Here is a 20,168-nt window from a genome sequence, read left to right as displayed (position 1 = left end):
GTGATCATTTTATAATGTATAGAAATATCAAATCATTATGTTGTATACCTGGAAGTAACATAGTTTATAGGTCAATTACACTTCAATAAAAAAAAAAAATCTGGACTTCCCTGGTGGCACAGTGATTAAGAATCCGCCCGCTGATGCAGGGAACACAGGTTTGATCCCTGGTCCAGGAAGATCCCACATGCTGCAGAACAACTAAGCCCATGCGCCACAACTACTGAGCCTGCGCTCTAGAGCCCACGAGCCACAACTACTGAGCCCACACGCCACAACTACTGAAGCCTGTGCACCTAGAGCCCGTGCTCCGCAACAAGAGAAGCCGGCACAATGAAAAGCCCGCACACCACAACAAAGAGCAGCCCCTGCTGGCCGCAACTAGAGAAAGCCTGCGCACAGCAACAAAGACCCAACGCAGCCATAAATAAATAAATAAATAAATAAATAAATAAATAAATAAATAAATATGTAAATAAGTAAATTTATTTTTTAAAAAAACGTTGTACACCTTAAACTAACACAATGTTAATAAAAAAAAAAAAATCTGTTACTCAGGCAGTTCCAAAGTAAATGAAGGGGGGGGGGGAAAAGAACCAGAGATATGACTAAACCCCTCATGACCACAAATATTATTGATATTTATTTTAAAAGACTGGTTAGCTCACATCTTAATAAACTTCACGTAAAATTAAAAGACCAAACAAAAATACTGATCAGGAAGTCCTAATTAAGAAAGTGAAAAGGCAATTCACAGAGAAGTAGAAACTATTTTATATAACTAACTCCAATGAAAATTCATATCTGGAATTCATTTTATACTAACTACAACCTAACCTGACTTTTAAGAACAAAAGAAAATTTTAATACAAATGGATAATAAAATAAAGAGAGATGTGGGAGAATAAACATCAGCTTCGGGTATTAAATTGCTAACAACTAAATATTAGTGAAAAATAAAAATATAGCCTTCTAAAATTATGAACAAATATTAATATTTACAATTACAGAATTCCATATAATTTTCAAAGCATGTTCACATTTCTACTTGACAGTTATAACTAAATCGAGAGATGACTTGACCAAATTTATATTCATTTTAATGTCGAATAAGAAGATTTAATTGTTTTTACTAGATGCCAGGCACTGGCTAAGCAATGGAATGGCATAACAGTAGTTCTGCCAGCATTTAATTGTTACTTCAGGATAAATGGCTAAATTGCAGATTATTGTAGCAAATGGCATGAACAATTCTGTGTTTCAAGAACCTTGAAATTTCTCATGGCATTTGATACAATAATTCACATCTAGGCATTTATCTTAAAGTCATAATTTGATGCAGGCAACGAATTGTACATGATGATATTCACTGCGGAAACATGGAAACAACTATCCAACAATGGAGCAATAATTAATATATTATGATGTATCCAGACGTAATGGAACAGTAAGTTTTTTGGTAGTGTGTGATCATTCTCATTTTACCCTATCTTGTCAATACTAGGATTACCTCTTTTAAATTATTGTAGGGAAAAAAGATTAATTTTCATTTACATTTCTTTACTAATAAATCTGAACATCCTGTAAACATGTTTATTGGTCATTAGTAATTCTTCTTTTATGAGTTGTCTGTTTTTATCCTTTGGCCATTTTATCTGATGGACCTTTATAGTTTATTCATTTGTAACAGCTCTCTATATGTTGGGCAGGAAAAAGAAAGTATAGAAATCTTTGCGTCTGTTTTACCCTCAAGTGTTATGCTTGGAGTTTTAGCATGAATCATCTCACTTGAAATTACAATTCCTGTTTCTTAAGATGCTTCAACTTCTGATAGTTTTCAACTTCATGGATACTATCAGAAAGGTTAAAATAGAATTTTTCAAGTAAGATAAGTTCAAAATAGTAAAAGCCAAGATAGACTTCTAGCATAGAAATGAAAATTTATAAAGTTTTAAGGTAGTTAAGTGTGCTTATCTGTAGAAGTGAAAACAAATCTTTTAAAAATAAAAAAAGTTTTAGGTAGTATTACATTCAGGTAACATTCAAGAAGTTTTATTATTTTATTATTCAAGAAGTTTAATTATTAAAATGAAATCATTATTTTTTCTTAAGGACCATTTACACATGCTTTACCACCTTGGGTTTGGACGTCTTCTTTAGTTAGTTCTTTTTTTTAAATGATAGAGAAAGATATCTATTTTACAAAAAAGCTGCAAAAAATAAACTTTAAGCTTGCCAAAAGCATTCACAGTATATAATTAAAATGTTTCTAATCAAATAATGTATGATAGTTAATCACAGGTTTACTTTTTATAGTTTTAGCCATAATCAATTGTCAATATTAACTTCATCTACTAACAAACTAGATATAAAGGGCTCCTAACAGTTCTTCCCTCCAGTGCCCACCCCAAACTATGCCTACATAAGAAGAAAAGAAGAAAGATACTAAAGTTATTTTTAAAAATAAGACTAACCTTCAAGATTTTAAGGAAATCTTAAATTTCAAGGAAAATATTATTTTTAAATGTTTGTAAAAAAAAAAAAAAGTCTGTGTGTGCATCTGCATGTGTGTGTGTTATCTGAAAGTACTGCAACTAGTTGTAATGTTAAATAAATCAAAACTACTAAGTTACACTTGGGATTTAATCAACTTCCCAATTCAGTAGCATCAAAAGAAAAGAAGACAACATATGGGATTTTTTATTAATCCCATATTAGACAGGAAAAAAAGAGAGAAATTCCAGTTAAATTATCTGAAGCAAACAGCTATAAGTGAACCCACTCTACTGAATACCTTCCCGACTCCCAATACCAGCTCCCTCCCATTTTCCACTGTGGCCTCTGGAAAGCATATCTGATTATAAACAAGGTCTCTACACCCTACATCTCTTCAGTCTCTACCTCTGCCTGAACAGAAACCTGACCCCTCACCCAGGAAACTGCTTCCCTTGCAGCCCTCAGAAATGAAAGCTACTCATTCTCCCAGACTCCATATAATTTCCCTTTAGTAGGCAAATCCCCTCTCCCTACTTTGAAGATCAGATCTAGTGGCAATATCACTAACCCATCATCTATCTATCCATCCAACAAATACGTACTTAAGTGCCTGTTATGTGCCAGGCACTGTTTTAGCTATAGGCTACAGAACAGTAAATCCTCATAAGGGTTAAAATCTAATGAGACAAATATGAAACATAATTACACAAATAATTGTCAATTATGAAAGAAAAGAATAAGAAGGTATACGAGAGAATCAGTAGGATTTAGTCAGGCCAAGAGTGACAGAGAACATTTCAGGATGAGAAAAGGAAAGAGTGAACTCAGTTTTCAAGGAAACCAAGTGCAGTTGGGCAAGTGGGTGAGGAGAGTTGTCTGACAGGTTGAGGAGGGGGACAAGGCCTTGAGGCCATGAATGTGAGGGCCAGGACATGCAGGGCCTTGAGGGTCATGTTGAGGACTCTGGATTTTATTCTAAATGCAATCAGAAACCACTGATAGAGTTTCAAGGCTTCATTCCTCCCCGGAGTCATTACTCATCCACTCACATTTAACCAGGATGCTTGTCCTTCAGCTCTACCCAACGCCTTCCGCATCCCAGAAAGCTTCACACCCAAGGCTTCTCAGCTCCTCCACATCCTGGACTCCAGTGACCTCCAGCTCCTCCTCAAGCAGGATTCTCTCCACTTTTTCCTTGTCCTAAATTACTCCACCTCTGAAAATCAAATTCCAGTATTTCATTCTCAGGCCATAACCTCTCACCAAGCCTACTCTTCTTCCACTCTATACCTACTTCCACTCTATACCTATCATGCCTGTCCTTCAACCTTTAAATTATTATCTGACTAGAAAAAACAATTGAAATATAATCTCATCAGAATAAGTGAAAAGTTACTACTATTTCCTCCACCCCTACCAAGGCATGTAGGCTTTTCTACACCTTCCTCCATGCCCATACCAACATATGCGAACTTATATACACAAATGGAGAGATGCTTGTTTGATTACAAAAAGGGACTCATACCTAATACAAAATGCTGTGACTTTTTTTACCCTAAAAATAAAAATCATGCACAAATCTCAGGCCAGTAGATATAGACTGAATTCATTCTTTAAAGTGCTGCACATTGTTCCAGGTTCAGATGCTGCCCGTGGTTCCCCTCCAACATGAACTTCACTTGTTTCTGCAACAAACTTGCTGACCCCGGAAAACCTAGAAGGAGACTCTTCAGTGGAGTAAAGTGCTTCCATTACTGGTAGTTGGAAAAACACTGATACTTGTGACTGAAAAAGTCTGGGAGCAGAATGGCTGCTCACAGCACCACAGCGGAGGGTAAGAGGTTTCAGGCCCATGAGTATTGAAGCCATCATGCCTTTCACCACTTACTTTGATAGTGCCCCAGAAATGTGCAAGGCAGGCTGCTGGCAGGTACTGAGGGAACCACAACCATGAGCAGGCAAGGAAAGTTAAAACTCACTTACGGCTCTCGGAAAGAAAGATGGCCAACACAACAGAAACAGGAGATGCCTACTGAGGCAGAACCAATGGAAGAAACAAGAGAAGTTTAATGAAAATAGAATGGAATTACAGTGCTGAAAAACAAAAAAACAAAAAAAAACCCCAACACTTTCGGGAACTAAAAATCAATCATGACTTCTTATTTAGAAATTCAGTACCCAACAGAAAAAGAGAATGACTGCCCCTGAGAACCATGTAAGTGGTTAGAAAAATCAGGTGGAAGAAATACTTCACAAGAAACCCAGTGACAGATACCCTGAGGGAAAAGGCAAGCTGTGTGGAGGTCAGATCCAGGAGACAAATCAAGGAAGAGGAAAGGAACATGTGGAGAGGTAATAATCACATAAATAATGGAAGGAAACTTTTAGAACTTAAGAAAGTCATGAGGCCCTGAGTATCAAGGATAAAGAGAAGATCCTGCCAGCCTGTTAGTACTGTGGGAACAAGGGCTTTCTGGGATGATGGGAAGTTGGAAGCAAACACTACGTGGGGACTCCAGGGGACTGACTCTGAACCTCCCTGACGCTGAGTTTGGTTCACACGCCAGGAGAGCAGAATGTCTGTGCTTAATGTTTCACATGGAAACATTAAGCACAGAGATTGTTACAGTTCTCCTGGCTCCGGCAAACTTCCTTTGTTATCTGTGTCGCTAGCATCTGAGTACTAACCTTAGGGACTTTGCAGTAAGTCTTTTCCCTTCCACAGTCCAGCTGAAATATTGTGGGGACCAATTTTTAAACACCATATGCACAAATTACTTTGATAAAAATTAAAAATATAAAAAAGAGAAAGTATTCATAGATGAAGCAATGCATGATTGTTAAAAGAAACCATTACCTTTATTTATGAAATATACATGAAGGTAGTATGGTCATAGTTAAGAGCAGAGACTCTGGACGCCTGCTACTTACTAGCTGTGTGACCTTGTGCAAGTTACTTAACTTTTCTGTGTTTTGGTTTCCTGAAAAGTAACTGTAATTAATAGCACCTTTCTCATCAGACATAAAGATTAAATGAATTAATACATGTACTACGGTCAGAACTTTGGCACAGACTCGTACTCAATAAATCACAGCAATGCTGCTGCTGGGCTACTGCCGCTGTCACTGCTTACGACAGGAAAAAAGTATTGTACGTAGAACTTTAATTTTGGAGTCAGAAGGCTTGAGTTCAAATGCCAACTTTAAAACCCAAGGAGTTTTATATCACAGCCACAGAAGTTAACCCCTCTATGCTTACATTTTGTCATATCTAAGACAGGAATATGAATACCTCCCTCTTTTAACACCGATCTATCTACCTATTCACAAACATCGACTGAGTATCCATATACCAGGTATTATGTGGTGGCTGAAACAGAATCACAAATAAGATACAGTTCTGCCCTTAAAGAGTTCACAGTCTAGTGGGAAATACTCAAGAATCTTAGTTTTCTTTCACGTATTTCCTAAGGCTGTCTTTGCCTTAGGAGATGAAGAAAGGACCACAAGGGTCAAGCATGTGTTTTAGTACCACAAGTACTATGATTTAAAATTAAAAGGCAACTCTAATATTGTTAGCAGTTGTTGGGAAAAAAATGTGGCCAATTTCTGAAATTACTATATTTTGCTATTTTAAGAAAAATACTATGAAGCAGTTGGGTCACAGGGAAGTAAGCCCCTGCAGATGATATGGCAGTCTTAGGAGTGAGGGGACCAGAGATAAGCAGGCCCCCATTTCTGGTCAGAAATGGATAAAACATCTTGGTGGGGACTGAGCTCTGTTCATAGGCTGGACTGTGTAGTACACAACTTGCCTCTTTGAACAATCTTTTGAGACCTGAGTGTTCTTTAAATAAACAGCTCTCAAGCCTTTCTCTGAGAGGAGTCACTACTACTTGATCCTTTGTCAATTACATCCATCCCCTTTTAGAGTATCCTGCCTTGACACATAGGGTAGGAGATTACAGAGAACATGTTCTTGGTAGCTCTTCTACGTCATCCCAATAACAAACACCTTATTCTAAAGCTTCCTGGGATTAACAGTGTTTATTTTGATCATCCCATGTGAGTTGGCCATGGGTAGGGGTGGGACAAGTTATTCCCCTTTAATCTTTCACTTAACTCAGGGGTTTCAGAATGTCTACACTAATAATATCAGACAATCACTAACATAAGATGAAGAGCAAAAGAGACTATGAATTTATAGGAGAGCCTAAATGCCTATTCTTTATAAAGAAACAACGCATGCCAACATACTTTCACCTGTTACCATCAGTTGGCATTTAGTAGCCATGACTTAAAATTCTATATTTAAAACCTCACAGAAATTATAATGGCATCTCAGCATATTTGAAACAATATTAAGTACACTGAGACATTTGGTATCTTTAGAAACTATGCAATTATATCATTATTAAAAATAATATCCAGAATATTTTCCTTTATTAATATACAAATATACAGTACCATCATGTAAAACACTTATATACATTATTTAAAATCATGTATTTGGCTCATAATTGGCCTAGATTTATTACAAATTCACTTGAATGGTTGCTACAGTCACAAAGAATGATTCTGGCTTCTTTTCTGTGTGTAAAATATTCCAAAACCCAAAATAAATTAAATAGATATTAATCCAGAGCTAAGTGAAGATTATCCAGCAAAAAGGGAATACTAACATTTATCTTGTTTTAAAGTTTCAATTGGATAATAAATTATGTTTCAAAAATCTTTAGATAAAAACCCTAATAGTACCACCCATAAATCATAAAATATAGCAACAGATAGTATATTTATTTAATTTTTACCTAATTACTTTTTAGACTCATAGTAAAAACCTATTGCTTATAGAAAATAAATCCAACAACTTATCCAAACATTGTTACATAAGAAGTTTTAAGAAACTGTAAATAATTCTTAATACTCTCATTTTGATTCTCCGACTTTTCAAGACTACGTTGTATTTCTTTCAAACATACTTCCTGATGTTGTGCTTTCTAAATAAAAAAAGAAATAAAGATAATTAATAATGACATTCATATCAAAGGATAGTCATAATATAAAATTTATATACACAATAATTGAATAGATGGTTTTTAATTTTTTTAAAGAAAGAATCCTAATATCTGATGTGTTGATTATTAACTTATCTTAGAGCTCACTTTTCTTTAAAATCTAGAATAAAGCACATACATGGTTGACCTCTACTGTGACAGTTTGTTGTAATACACATTCACTTAGTCCCAAACTATTACATATTTAACATGATTAACTCAAATGGATTTTACTTAAAACTGTCATAATTAATTTCTATTACATTTAACATGACATATTTTAATACTACTTTTTGCCATTTTCTTTGCCTAAAAGAATGACTTTTGCTATCTTAAAAACTGATAGAATTCTACTTTTGATAATATGAATACTTTATTTTTAGAATCTTTTAAAAAATAAAATGAACTCAATATCAGGTATTCTTTGAGGAAAAAATTTTAAATGTAATGTATTTTTAAAATATTCAGCTGCATATAAATTCCCAAGAGATCTGTTCACTGAAAATACTTTAGATAGACAGGCTGCAAATATCATCTAGCTTCCAACTAAAATGTAGGCACCTTGAGAAGAAAAATCTTTTATATCCTTCCTATCAGGTGTTCAATGACACCTGATACCTTCTGAAACTGAGCGATGCCCCCAGGGGAAGTGTGGTGGGTGGTAAGAAACAACTTGCTAAGCTGAGCTACACAAAGTCACAGAATGAATATAGTGAATCTTTGAGGAACATCGATTTTACTCAACAACTTGGAGGGAAAAATATTAATACAAACACACATACTGTAAGGTAGAATGCAAAATGTACATGGATTTTAGTATAATATATAAGACTCCAAAGACATTTCAGCCTTCTTGGTCTGAGGTAAGCTGCTGAGGGTCACCCTTGGGTCTGTGCAAGCACTCTGCCCTCCCCCAGAGCACCTGGGCAGAAAATCTGTAGAGGCCTGCCACTGTGGGCAGGGCACCCTACAAGACACCAGCATACAATTAACTATGAGACAGCCTCTCAGGGGGCTTACAGTTCAGATGGAGCTAAGGCTTGTATACAAAACAAATACTGAATTGCCAACTAAACTGCCCCCTGGAAGGGAGAGAACTCATAAACCCATTTTTCAGCAAGGTCTAAATCTATGGTTAGAATTCTAGTTTTTTACTACTGTAAAAATGATCAGGTTTAACAAAACATCAGATCTTAAATCTACTGATTTTAGCAGCTTTAATATTCCCAAGTACTGGGAATATTATAGCAAACACACCTCATCTTAATATACTTATTTTTTCAGAAGTTTCAATTACACAAAGAATATCACACATATTTTACAACAGAAAGTCTGACAGTGAGTTAAAAAAAAAAGTTTTGAAATAAAGGGAAGGCCTGTGCTAAATTAAAGATGAGAAATGTTTTGTTCTGATTAAATTGCCATGGAACTTTTGATGGCAATAAAATTAAAATATTGCACGTCAAAACTCATTTAACTTTTGAACATTTCAGGTTTTCAATGATCTAGATGCTTGGGAATGAAAAAATAGTTTTCATGGAGTCCGGCTCCTGGAAAAAATAAAGTATTATTTCCTGTGTCACTGTTAAGTAGATAGTTTTCAAGTAATTCAGTCACAACTAGTGCCAGCTTTCACAGTTTGTTGTGCCATCTGACTATTTCATGAATAGTTAGGAAAAAACATTAGAAGACTAATTAAACACAGCCAATTTGGTATTCTCATCTCATGGCTGAGTGGACCAAAGCATCCACCTCACATGCAGATATAAAATGTTTACTTAACACCAACTTATAACTTTCTAAAATATAATATGTATTATTTAAGACATATCAAAATCTAACTCATAATAATAGTGTTTATCTTAAAAACTGAAAAATTCATATTAGAAAGAAAATAAGTAAACGATATCTGTAACTTTCATTAAGCATCTGTCATGTAAAAGTAATACGCAGGGAAAGGGCCTGATGAGGCTTCGGGGGAAATGTAATAGATGCTACCAAGGATGCAGGATAATAATTATTTGCCCAAATGCTGACATTTTTATTTTTTATGATTTATATTATTTGTTATTTTTAATACTATCAGTAAAGCAATAGCCTTGATTCCTCTCACTTTGTATTTTAATTGTTTATAACTAAACTCCATGGTAAGAATGTTAAATGCTAACTTATTTTTAATGAAAATACATTAAGCCATACTAATACTTACACTGTTCATTTTGCAAACAAGTTGATTTTGTTCTTCATTTTTCTTTCTAAGCTCAGTTTCCAGATCTAATATTTTAATTTGTAAAGCCCTTTCTCTAGATGACATTTTCTCTATTTCTTCAGAAACCTGTAATTTCAATTAAAAGAATTAAAAAACTAAATGTGCTTTCTTTAAGATATGATTTAAAGCTTTGACATAGTTATACTGTATCTCTTCTTTCCAAATAGGTATTATTTGGATATTAGACAATTTAATTAGAAAGTGTTTAAAGATGTTCTATCTTGAGAAACGCATAGTGTAAGCATGTATTCTCCCCTTTGCTGTCTAAGTACCTGAAAAATTAGCTTGAAGCGGAAGAGGTATACGTATTTGCACTGCTCTGTGACGTTGGTAGGTTTTCCCCAATACTATATTTCTATAACCTGCTGAGACCAATTGCCATGTTTTACAGTATTTACATTTACCATGGTGTCTGGAGTGGTGGTGGGACATATAAAGTCCACAACCAACGCTGATTATAGACTTGGATGGACAGAATTGGGGGTAGGGTAGGTGATATTTACACCACACACACACACACATACACACACACACACACACACACACACACACACACACGAGATTGGTTTTTCATTCATTCACTTCGAGATTGGGTTTTCATTCATTCACTGAATGAAAATGGTCTGAATTTGAGTTTTCATATTTCTCTGATGGCTTATTTTAGCAGAAAGTCTAGCTTAGCTATGTTCATCCAAGGATTCAGATGCTTGGGAGCCTATCTGCAGGAATGCTGGGTTGGATCTATAAGAATGACAGTGGAGGCAGGGACTAGTTCAGGAGCAAGGAGCTAGCAGGAAGGACTGTCCTCTAATCTCACTCCCATGGACTAAGTTCTAAGTTATTATAAAGTTATTTACAAAGATTTCTTGTGCACAAATTCCAAGGGTGATTGTGAGGATAGCAGGACTTGAAGCTGTGGGAGAAAGGGTCCTCAGGACAAGTATCTGTGTCCTTTACAACGTCCTGCAGTGTAGACAATGGTGACAGTGCAGTGATGGCACTCTTCATGTGGCAGGAACTAAAGACAACCCCATATTCCACTGTAGCAGGAAAGAAAGGAGAGGGCAGACACATCTCTGGGGACTGAACACTTGTGAGAAGGAATCTGAGAGCACCTAGCATTTCCAAAGTCCATTTAGTCTGAACCCAGGATAAAGTCACTTCTTATTTTCCTCCCAAAGGTTGGCACTGAGAAATCTGGATTACACTTCTATCATTGGCAGTACATTTTACTACTCAGCTTTTATTCAATGACATGTCTTTCAAAGTCAATTTAAATTGCTTTCCTGGAGTTAAAAAAAAAAAAATCAAAATATATCTATATGACACTTACGATTTAAGAGCCACATTTCAAGGATATCAGATGTTATCTCACCCTTGTGGAACTGCCTTTAACAGGCTTGGGAAAGACCATGGGTGGAAGAGAGTCTAGAGAGATAGATTCAAAATTTGGTGTTGGACATGTTAAGTTTGAGATGCCTATGTTAAGTGGAGATGTCAAATAAGTAGCAGAATATATGAATTTAGATGTCAGGATAGAGAAAAGTCTGGGGCGGAGATATACTTCTGAGTGTCATCAGGGTATAGACAATCTCCTTTTGGTGTCATTCAATCCTATGAGGAAATTCATCATCCCCATTGTATCAATTAAAAAACTAAAGTTTAGAAAGTAGCTTGCCCTGGGTCAGGGTATAATGTGTCAGAGCCAGAATTCAAATCTACTTCTTGTGGATTCCAAAGCCCACCTCATGCCTTTCAAGATTACATTTTCAAATCACTTGATAAATCTACCTCTTCTTTGAGATCTTCCTGAATCATTTTCCCCTCCTCTCCAGATTGAACTAACCACACCCCCTCCATGTACCTTGTATCTTCCCCACATTGTAGCACCTACTTGCTGGACGACATTTGTTTGTTCACATGTTATCTCCCTACTGGACTGTGAGTGTCCTGAGAGCTGAGGCCAGGTCTTATTCATCTTTGCATCATAAGCACTAGCAGAATGCTTGACAGACAGTGAGATAGTTATTAAATGCTATCCAGATGGATTTAACCGGAAATTAAATCTTGTCTGTATTTATTTATACAACAACATTTGCCAAAAGAAAAGGGAGTTGAGCTTTATAGCTCACTGAATCCTGATCAAAACCAAAAGCTTCAATAATTTGCATATTTGCTGTGGTTTCATTAAAAAAAAAAAGAGGGGGAACTTCTTTAAAGTGTTTTCCATCTCTGCCCTTTACCCTGCCACATCATCATTTATTTAGTGAAGTAACTCTGGACCAGTAATCTATCTGTTTAGCTCCAAAAGGGAAAAGCAGGTAAAAAACAAAAATGTAATTGCTCCCTTCACCCTGTCATCAGGATAAAAACAATAACTGTAGGTTTGGCAAGATGAGATATTGTCTGTTTCAAAAGATGACTCTTTGGTAAACTAAAAAGTTTCTGAATAAAGGCCATCTGTACCTTTTGTCTTCCTTCTTCTAAAGCAGCTTCCAGCTGTCTGGCCAATGCTCTATATTCTGCAGATTTCTCTTTAAACTCAAGATTGGTATGCTTAAGACATCCTTCTTGGTTTGCCAGCTTCTTTTCAAGCTCTTTATTTTCTGCATCCATCTGTTCTAATTTTCTTTTTACAGAAGACATATATTTTAAAATTATAGTGTGTAGAAAAAAGGTAACACCAATTTTAAGTCAATTTAATACTTACTGTTTAAGGTTTTCACATTTCAACTGAATAAGGTAATTTTCCTCTTCCAGAGAAAGCTTTGTCAGAAGATCATGATTTTCATCAACCTAAAGGAGAAAAAAGTTTTCTTGGTTATTTTCTTTATAATCAACTTCCAAAGAAATCTATATAGTTTATCATTAGAACAATTATAAAAAAGAAGAAGCTATAAATATTATTATTACTCCTACACAGAGAGACACCAAGAAATATTACATTGTTAAAACACAAGTTCTTAAATTCCTGGTTAATTTTTAAAAAACTATGTTGCCTCACGGAAAATCTATGAAAAATTTTACTGAAAGATGGCAATTAAAACATTCTGAGTAATGTTTTATTGAAAAAGAACATTTATTTTATTAAGTAAATGTGAAGATTTTAAACAGTAATCTCCTATTGTTGGATACTTAGGGTTACTCTTACAGTTTTCTGTTTCACTTACAGATAGTGATTGATAATTGAATATCTGTGAAGTTGTAACTCTGAGTAAAAACCATATTTGTGAGAAGCAAAATAAAATAGATAAGCAAATCAACCAAAGACACACCTGCCCATGCTGAGACAGAATATTCTTCCCATTGCTTCAAAAGCTGTATTTAAATAGTTCAAGAAGTTTTGAAAAAAAAAAAAAAAGAATTTTTCTCATAATTTCCATTAGTAATTTAGGTTATCTATGTGATTTGACATTTTCCTAGAAAGATCTCTTTTCAGGAACTTAAACTCAGAAAAGTTTTGTTTGCCTGTTTTTAAAAAGAGGATGCATTTCAATATTAAATCCAGATTACATTTGAAAGATAGACAGGGAATCCTTCCTAAAATTATTCTGCAAATAAAGAAAAAGACTTGCCACCACCTTTGGACATGCTTCTTTGAAAAATAATTAATTAAAAAAAATATTTATTAAGTGTTTACTATGTGTTAGGCACTGAGTTAGGACATGGCTGTACGGCACCCATGATCTCTCTTCTGATGGAGTAAAAAAAGTATATGTTGAAAAAAATAACTGAGAATAATACAAATAAACTTGGTACATAATTCTAATTGAAATAAATTCTAATTTTTGTAAGGTAAATTACAATAATTTACCTTATCCTAACATCAAAAAATATACATGTAAACATAGCTTTGTTCCTTCGCTCATGCTATTACTGTGTCCTCAAATGTCTAAATACAGATTTGTATGAATAAACTAAATCAGCAATTTTAATTACTAATTTTTTAAAAAATAGCTTGAAAATAATATAGTATTTGCATGAAACTGACCTTTTATCAACTTATTTAGATGACAGTAAAATAATCAACCCCTGACATGAGTGCCCTCAACTGGTGAAATTATTCCAAAGCATTTAACACATCTAGCAAAAATCAAAAATGATGGCTGGACACCTGGCCCTGAAGCTCCCTAAGGGCGTGTGCTTGGTCTGCACATTTCCCCTTGTGGTGCTGCAGACTCTCCTGACACTCGTGAAGCCTCTGTTCTGCCACCGTCAAGGAATCACGGACGTGCTCTAACTCCTTCAGATGAGACTCCATCTGGCCTCTTATCTGAGTTGTAGCATTAGGGAAATAAGTGCAAGATCACACATTCAGCATTAACGTTTTTACTATCTTAAATACTAGATATGCTTGTAATATAGTAAATGTTTTAGGTATAATAGTTTTTTAAAAAAGATTTAACCAAATAAATAAGAATAAACTTTAAGTTAGACTCTGCTAAATAAGAATGTATAACTCCAAAGTGGGCTGGACTTCAATTAGTTTCCAAAAAGTTTGCTGAATAAACGAATATGGTAATATTAGCTTGCAGGGAGACTGTTTAAATTACTTAGGAAAGTAAACTTTTTTGAATTCTGTCATTTATATTCAAGTATAGATATTACTAAGGAAGCTTGTATGGTAGTTTTCTGCTGTCCAGCCATCAGTCTAAAGTAACTTTAGACTTTTTGTCATTCGATCTGGTAACTCAGATATTTCAATTAGAGCAGCCTTGCTGTGCTCAGCTTAGTCCAAATCAGTGGGTTTACTGTATATAAATTCAAAATAGCTAATATCATCAGTACTCAGTAGACTATAATTTGATCATTAATGTTACTATGTTACTAAGAACAAATCTAACTGTATCTATATTAATCTCTTTGGCTGCTGCAATTCCTCACTGTGGCACTTCTGTGGAGATGTGACAAGAAGCAGCCCTAAAAAAATGCTTGTACTGCTAACTAAGAAAAAATAACAAGACATAGGGCACTTAGGATGTTCATAGGGAGGGAAAACAAGAGCTAGACTCTTTCCCTGAGACAGGGAACACACAGAGCTGCTGTGCAACATCTGGCATTCTTGATCACAAAAGATAAAAGTAGAACAAAGCCTACCTCTGGGTCCCCAAACATCTAAGAGCCCATGAAAACCAGGAGACTTAAAACAGTAGGAAAGAAAAAGGAAGCATTTCATTAAAAACAAATAATAATAATGGCTTGTCTGGTTTAATACCAGTAAGAAAACATTGTGACCTCACAGTATTTGAAAACCACAGGCTCCTGCCCCATTGGCCTTTTGAATAGGTTTTTTTTTTTTTTAATTTTTTAAAAGTAATTTATTTATTTATTTATGGCTGTGTTGGGTCTTCGTTTCTGTGCGAGGGCTTTCTCTAGTTGCGGCGAGCGGGGGCCACTCTTCATCGCGGTGCGCGGGCCTCTCACTATCGCGGCCTCTCTTGTTGCGGAGCACAGGCTCCAGACGCGCAGGCTTAGTAGTTGTGGCTCACGGGCCCAGTTGCTCCGCGGCATGTGGGATCTTCCCAGACCAGGGCTCGAACCCATGCCCCCTGCATTGGCAGGCAGATTCTCAACCACTGCGCCACCAGGGAAGCCCCTGAATAGGTTTTTTAAATAGACTTTTATTTAGAGTGCTGCCTACAAAAGAGGAGACATTTGCATTGGTATGTCTCATGAGAAAAACTGATCAAGAGGTATGAAATGATTTCTTCTCTGCTCTGCTAAAAATAGGTGAAAAGTATTGACAATTCTAAGTAGTAAGTTGCACATTTGATAGGCTACCTTTATCTCTTTTAACCAGCACATTTTCTGCTCTAGCTGACCTCTTCTTCACATTGGTGCCTCACTCAGACTTCTCAATTCCAAGATGTGGGGACGACCCAGAGACAGTCACCTTATTACACTCAGTTGGAACTGACCAGTAACATCCCATCATGTCCCCAGCCGGGAGTCAGGGGAGTCAACGTCCTACAACTTTTGCTGCTTCCTTACCAAAACAACATGAAAAGACCCAAAAAGGGATGCAGTTTCATTTAAAAACTTTAAAATATTCACAAAAACATCATAACTTGCCAACACTGAACTTCCCCTCATTCTTTTGCAATAGGGTGAAAAAAAAAGGAAATGATATTGGGTTTTTTAATGTTATTTTTCTTCCATAAAAGCATTTAGCAGAGAATATTTACTTTGCTTTTTTACACAAAAGATTTACTACCAGAATAAAAAGGTAAGATTAAAAATGAAAGGTATTCAACTTTGCATGAAGCTCAGTGATAACCATTTTTTCTGCTACTTAAGTCTGCTCTTGTATCAGAAAAATTAAACATTTATGTTATTTTCCAAATATTCAGGAAAAAGTAAAAAAAAACATTCACACAAACAAACATTTCGAGCCTGGACGAAACATCATGTCCTTAGAAAACAAACTGCCACAGAAATCAAGAACAGATAATTTCTAGGTCTAAACTAAAGAAAATGACCAAAATTAAAGAATTTATATAAAATTCATAAAGCACAAAACATACATAAAACATTATTTTATTGTTTAAAATGTCAAACTTACCTTCTTTAATTTTTTATTTTTGTTTTTTGTTATTAGGTTATTCTCTTGTAGCAAATTTTCACATCTGCTTTCCACAATTTCAGCTGCTTCTTGCAAATTCTGTATCTGAAAATAAAAAATATTATTAGAGTAAGATGCATTATTTTATTATTAGGACCACTGTATGAAATAAAAAGCTAAAAAACTGAATTTAAATTTTAAAATTTCAATTTTAAACCCATTATCATTTTCCTATTAATACTCTATGTTTATCTAATGTTATTCTTTCTTTAAATACAGGAATCACTCAGTGCTCTACTCTAATCCACAATCTTTTATGATTTACCTGTCTTTTCCCATCAATACTTCTAGAATCTTCACCTGAGCTCTGAATATTAGAGAGAGATCCTCATTTGCAGGTCCACGTCACTTTAAAGAATCAGTCTCTTGTCCAAACTAGCTCCCAAACCAATTATTTCACTCTCTGAATCAAAATCTGCTCAAAAAATATCTGAGCACGTTATACAAGGCCCAGAGTCAAGAATATGGTAACTCATCTACAGTACTCTTGATGTGGGATTAAACCAGAACAACCAGCTGGAAGACCCAGATGACATTCCCAATAACGCATTGCACAGTCCATCACAGCCTCCATTCTTACCTCCAGCTGGGATGACTGCAATATTCTAACTGGATGTCTCAACTCCAATTTCCTATCTAAACCAATGGGATGGAGTGCTTCCTACTTACCTACATTATGCCCCTCCTTAAGTTTTAACCTTTAGTTCATTATTCTTCAATTCAAACACTCTCTTCCAAGAAAATCAAGCTCTTTATTGACAGTTTGTTACCCATCACTCAAGGACCTACATAAGTCCCATCTTTCAAATGAAGTTTTTCTTAAACTTTCTAATACTTAAGCTTTTCTATAAATTACCAATTAACACACTCTCTATTCCATACATATTGTCATCTGTTCTTTTCCAGGTCTTTCATGTGAGTAAACCTGAATTATACTTTATTTATTTGGAAAGAGGAAATATTGTGCTTTAATGACCCTTGAAGGGAGTCATTATTCTAAATCAATACCATTAAAAATACAAGATGACAAATATAACCAAAATTAACTAACAGGATTATTATAGGTTTACATTACACCTATATAATTAATTTTAGATCTACTTTTAGGAATAACCAATACAAACACAGGATATTTAAATCAGGAATCAGCAGAATCATCATTTTATAAAAGTATTTGGGACCTTAAGAAATATTTGGGATACGTCATATTTTATCACAAATAATAACGCCACCTTTCTTCAGTTCTGCTTTTTTAGATCATAAACAAATGTAGTGTTTTAAATTACCTACCAAATTTAACAAACATTAAAATAAATGCAATGATCACCTGAGTTTTATAAACTTCAATAAGGGTTTTCTGTTGTTTTTCTACTTCTTGCAATTCTAAGAGTTCATTTTCAACAGAGGCAATCTCATCCTTCAAAGCAGCTAGTGTAGTCTATTAAGGAATATATAAATAAATTTTATAAATCATTAGAATTCATTTGTACTCCAGTGCTATAGCATTAAAAAACATAACTCATTTATCAATGAAGCTAATAAAATAATTATTTCTGATTGCATATAATTACCATCTAAAATTAGGAATTTCAGGAAGTTAGTAATATTTATGAGCAACCTTAATAAGACTTATTCAAGACCTATTTTTAAACTTTAAAAATTTACTGACAAAAAAGACTTGGAAAATAGAAAGACCATGTTCCTGGAAGGGAGGACTCAATACTCTTGGCATATCAGTTTTTTCCAAATCAATAAAACTTTACTGTAATTACAACCAAAAGTATAACAGTTGAGGGGAAGAGGAATATGACAAAATTAATTTAAAATTCATATGGAAAAATAGAGACTAATAAAAATTTTAAAAGATACTAAGTAGAGAATCTCAGTACTTATTAGATATTAAAATGTATAAAGAACTAAAATTATTAAGATACTAACATAATAATATAGAGGTCTATGGACTAGAAAAAGAAAAATACACTAAGATTATATTTAGTGTATGACAAAGGTTGGATTTTTGAATAAATGGGGAAAATATGGATCACTATATAATGGTAATAAGACAACCATTTATTAGGACAAAAGCTGATTTAACTATTTGCCTTCAGCAAACATGATTTTTATATTAAACAATTATATATTTATTTTAATGTATTAAATATTTTAAAGTTAAGCTTAAATTTTTTCACAAAAGATCCAGGTAAAATTTGATTTGATTTTAGGATAGAAAAAACCTAACTAAGCATAAAATCAAAAGACAATATCATGAACTGTAAGAGTCTGAGATTTTATCCTCCAAGTTTACCAGTTAGCCTAGCACAGTTTCATACATGCTAGCAGAAGACACAAGACTCCTGGGTCAGAGTCTTAATTTCTTTATTACTCAAAGCAATAGCAGTAGCCAGATATTAGCATTTGTGTTAGTTTCCAAAGCCCCACTTCCCTCAGAGCAACACCAAGAGGTCCAGATGACACCTGTACATGTGGTGGGATGTACAGAGAAGCAACTCTGAGTTTAGGGAACCCAAATCTCTTATAACAGGCAGTAAGCATGCTTTTTGGTAGAAGGAAACATTGTTATCTTCCAAGGATGTTCACTATACAAACATCCTTGAAAAGACAGTCTGTATCTGGATCACAGGCAGTCAGATGTGCAGAAATGTGAGACTCCCAACAGAAGCCGAAAAGGAAAAAAAGTATATATATACACACACACACATACACACACATGCATATATATACATACATATGTACATGCACATATATCTCCAAAATTTCATAGCCCCTCAAAAAACTAAAGAGCCTAACAAAATGTGAAAAAAGTAAAAGATTATGACAAAAGATTAATACCCTTAATACAGAGAGAGGTCTTATATAATAATTAGGAAAAAAGACATGTAAAGGATAATGAGCAGGTAATTCCAAAAGGCAGAAACATAAATGATCAACAAATACATGAAAAAATATACTTACCAGTTATTAAAAAATGCTCTAGGCAATGGATAGTCTTCTAGTATTGAACATAAGAAGCAAAAATCCCTTTCATTTTGAGCTTAACGTATTCCATGTATAGATAGACACAAATAAGGGGTATATAGACAAAAAACAAGAAGTAAAATATATCATACATAAAAGCAAGACAGTAAGGACAAGTTGGGAATGGGCCAGGGAGGCCTCCTGAGAAAGGGACTTTGAAATAAACACCAAAAGGAAGTATGGCTCTTTGAGGGAAGAGGATTCCTGTAGAGAAAGGCAATGGTGGGAGAAAGCCTGGCCAGTTAGGGGAAAAAGCAAGAAGGCCAATGTGGCAGAAAGCAAGAAAACAAAGGGAAGCGTGGAAGGATATGAGGTCAGAGAGGTAATGGAAAGCCAGATAGTATAATGCCTTGTAGATATTTACTCTATTAATCAAGGTATCACTGAAGGGTTTTGAGCAGAGCAGTGACATGGTCTAACTTACATTTTTATAGGAACTACTTTACTGCTACACTGAATGCTGACTGCAGGGGCAGGGGCAAGGGCAGAAGCAAAGAGAAGAGGTAGGAAGTCACTATAACAACGAGACATGATGGTGGCTTGAACCAGGATGACAGTGATGCTGGTGAGAAGTGGTCAAATTCTGGATATATTTGAAGTAGATCTGCTGACAAACTGGAGGCAGGTGGGAGAGAAAGGAGTCAAGTAACAGAAAGGATGACTGCCATTAACTGAGACAAGGAAAACT

The 20,168-nt window shown here is 34.9% G+C and overlaps 1 protein-coding gene across 5 annotated transcripts in view; it reads right to left on the bottom strand.

Annotated features, from left to right (window-relative positions):
* Positions 1–2,542: 2,542 nt before the first annotated feature.
* The window catches only part of ODF2L (outer dense fiber of sperm tails 2 like), a 41,100-nt gene continuing 23,474 nt past the window's right edge, over positions 2,543–20,168 (bottom strand). For 3 of the 5 annotated variants that reach the window (XM_082408327.1, XM_082408328.1, XM_082408326.1), the window contains exons 11-17: positions 17,772–17,882; positions 16,385–16,489; positions 13,937–14,095; positions 12,533–12,618; positions 12,289–12,451; positions 9,763–9,888; positions 2,543–7,496 (exon numbers count right to left, since the gene is read on the bottom strand). In XM_082408327.1, the coding sequence (XP_082264453.1) occupies positions 7,368–7,496; positions 9,763–9,888; positions 12,289–12,451; positions 12,533–12,618; positions 13,937–14,095; positions 16,385–16,489; positions 17,772–17,882 (879 nt within the window). In that variant the 3' untranslated portion in view covers positions 2,543–7,367. The remainder of the gene's footprint in view (positions 7,497–9,762; positions 9,889–12,288; positions 12,452–12,532; positions 12,619–13,936; positions 14,096–16,384; positions 16,490–17,771; positions 17,883–20,168) is intronic. The other 2 variants (XM_082408329.1, XM_082408330.1) reach the window with 1 other exon arrangement.

Source organism: Balaenoptera borealis (assembly GCF_965194805.1).
Source record: "Balaenoptera borealis genome assembly, chromosome: 1".
Lineage (NCBI taxonomy): Eukaryota > Metazoa > Chordata > Mammalia > Artiodactyla > Balaenopteridae > Balaenoptera > Balaenoptera borealis.
This window is presented reverse-complemented; position numbering and strand designations above follow the sequence as displayed.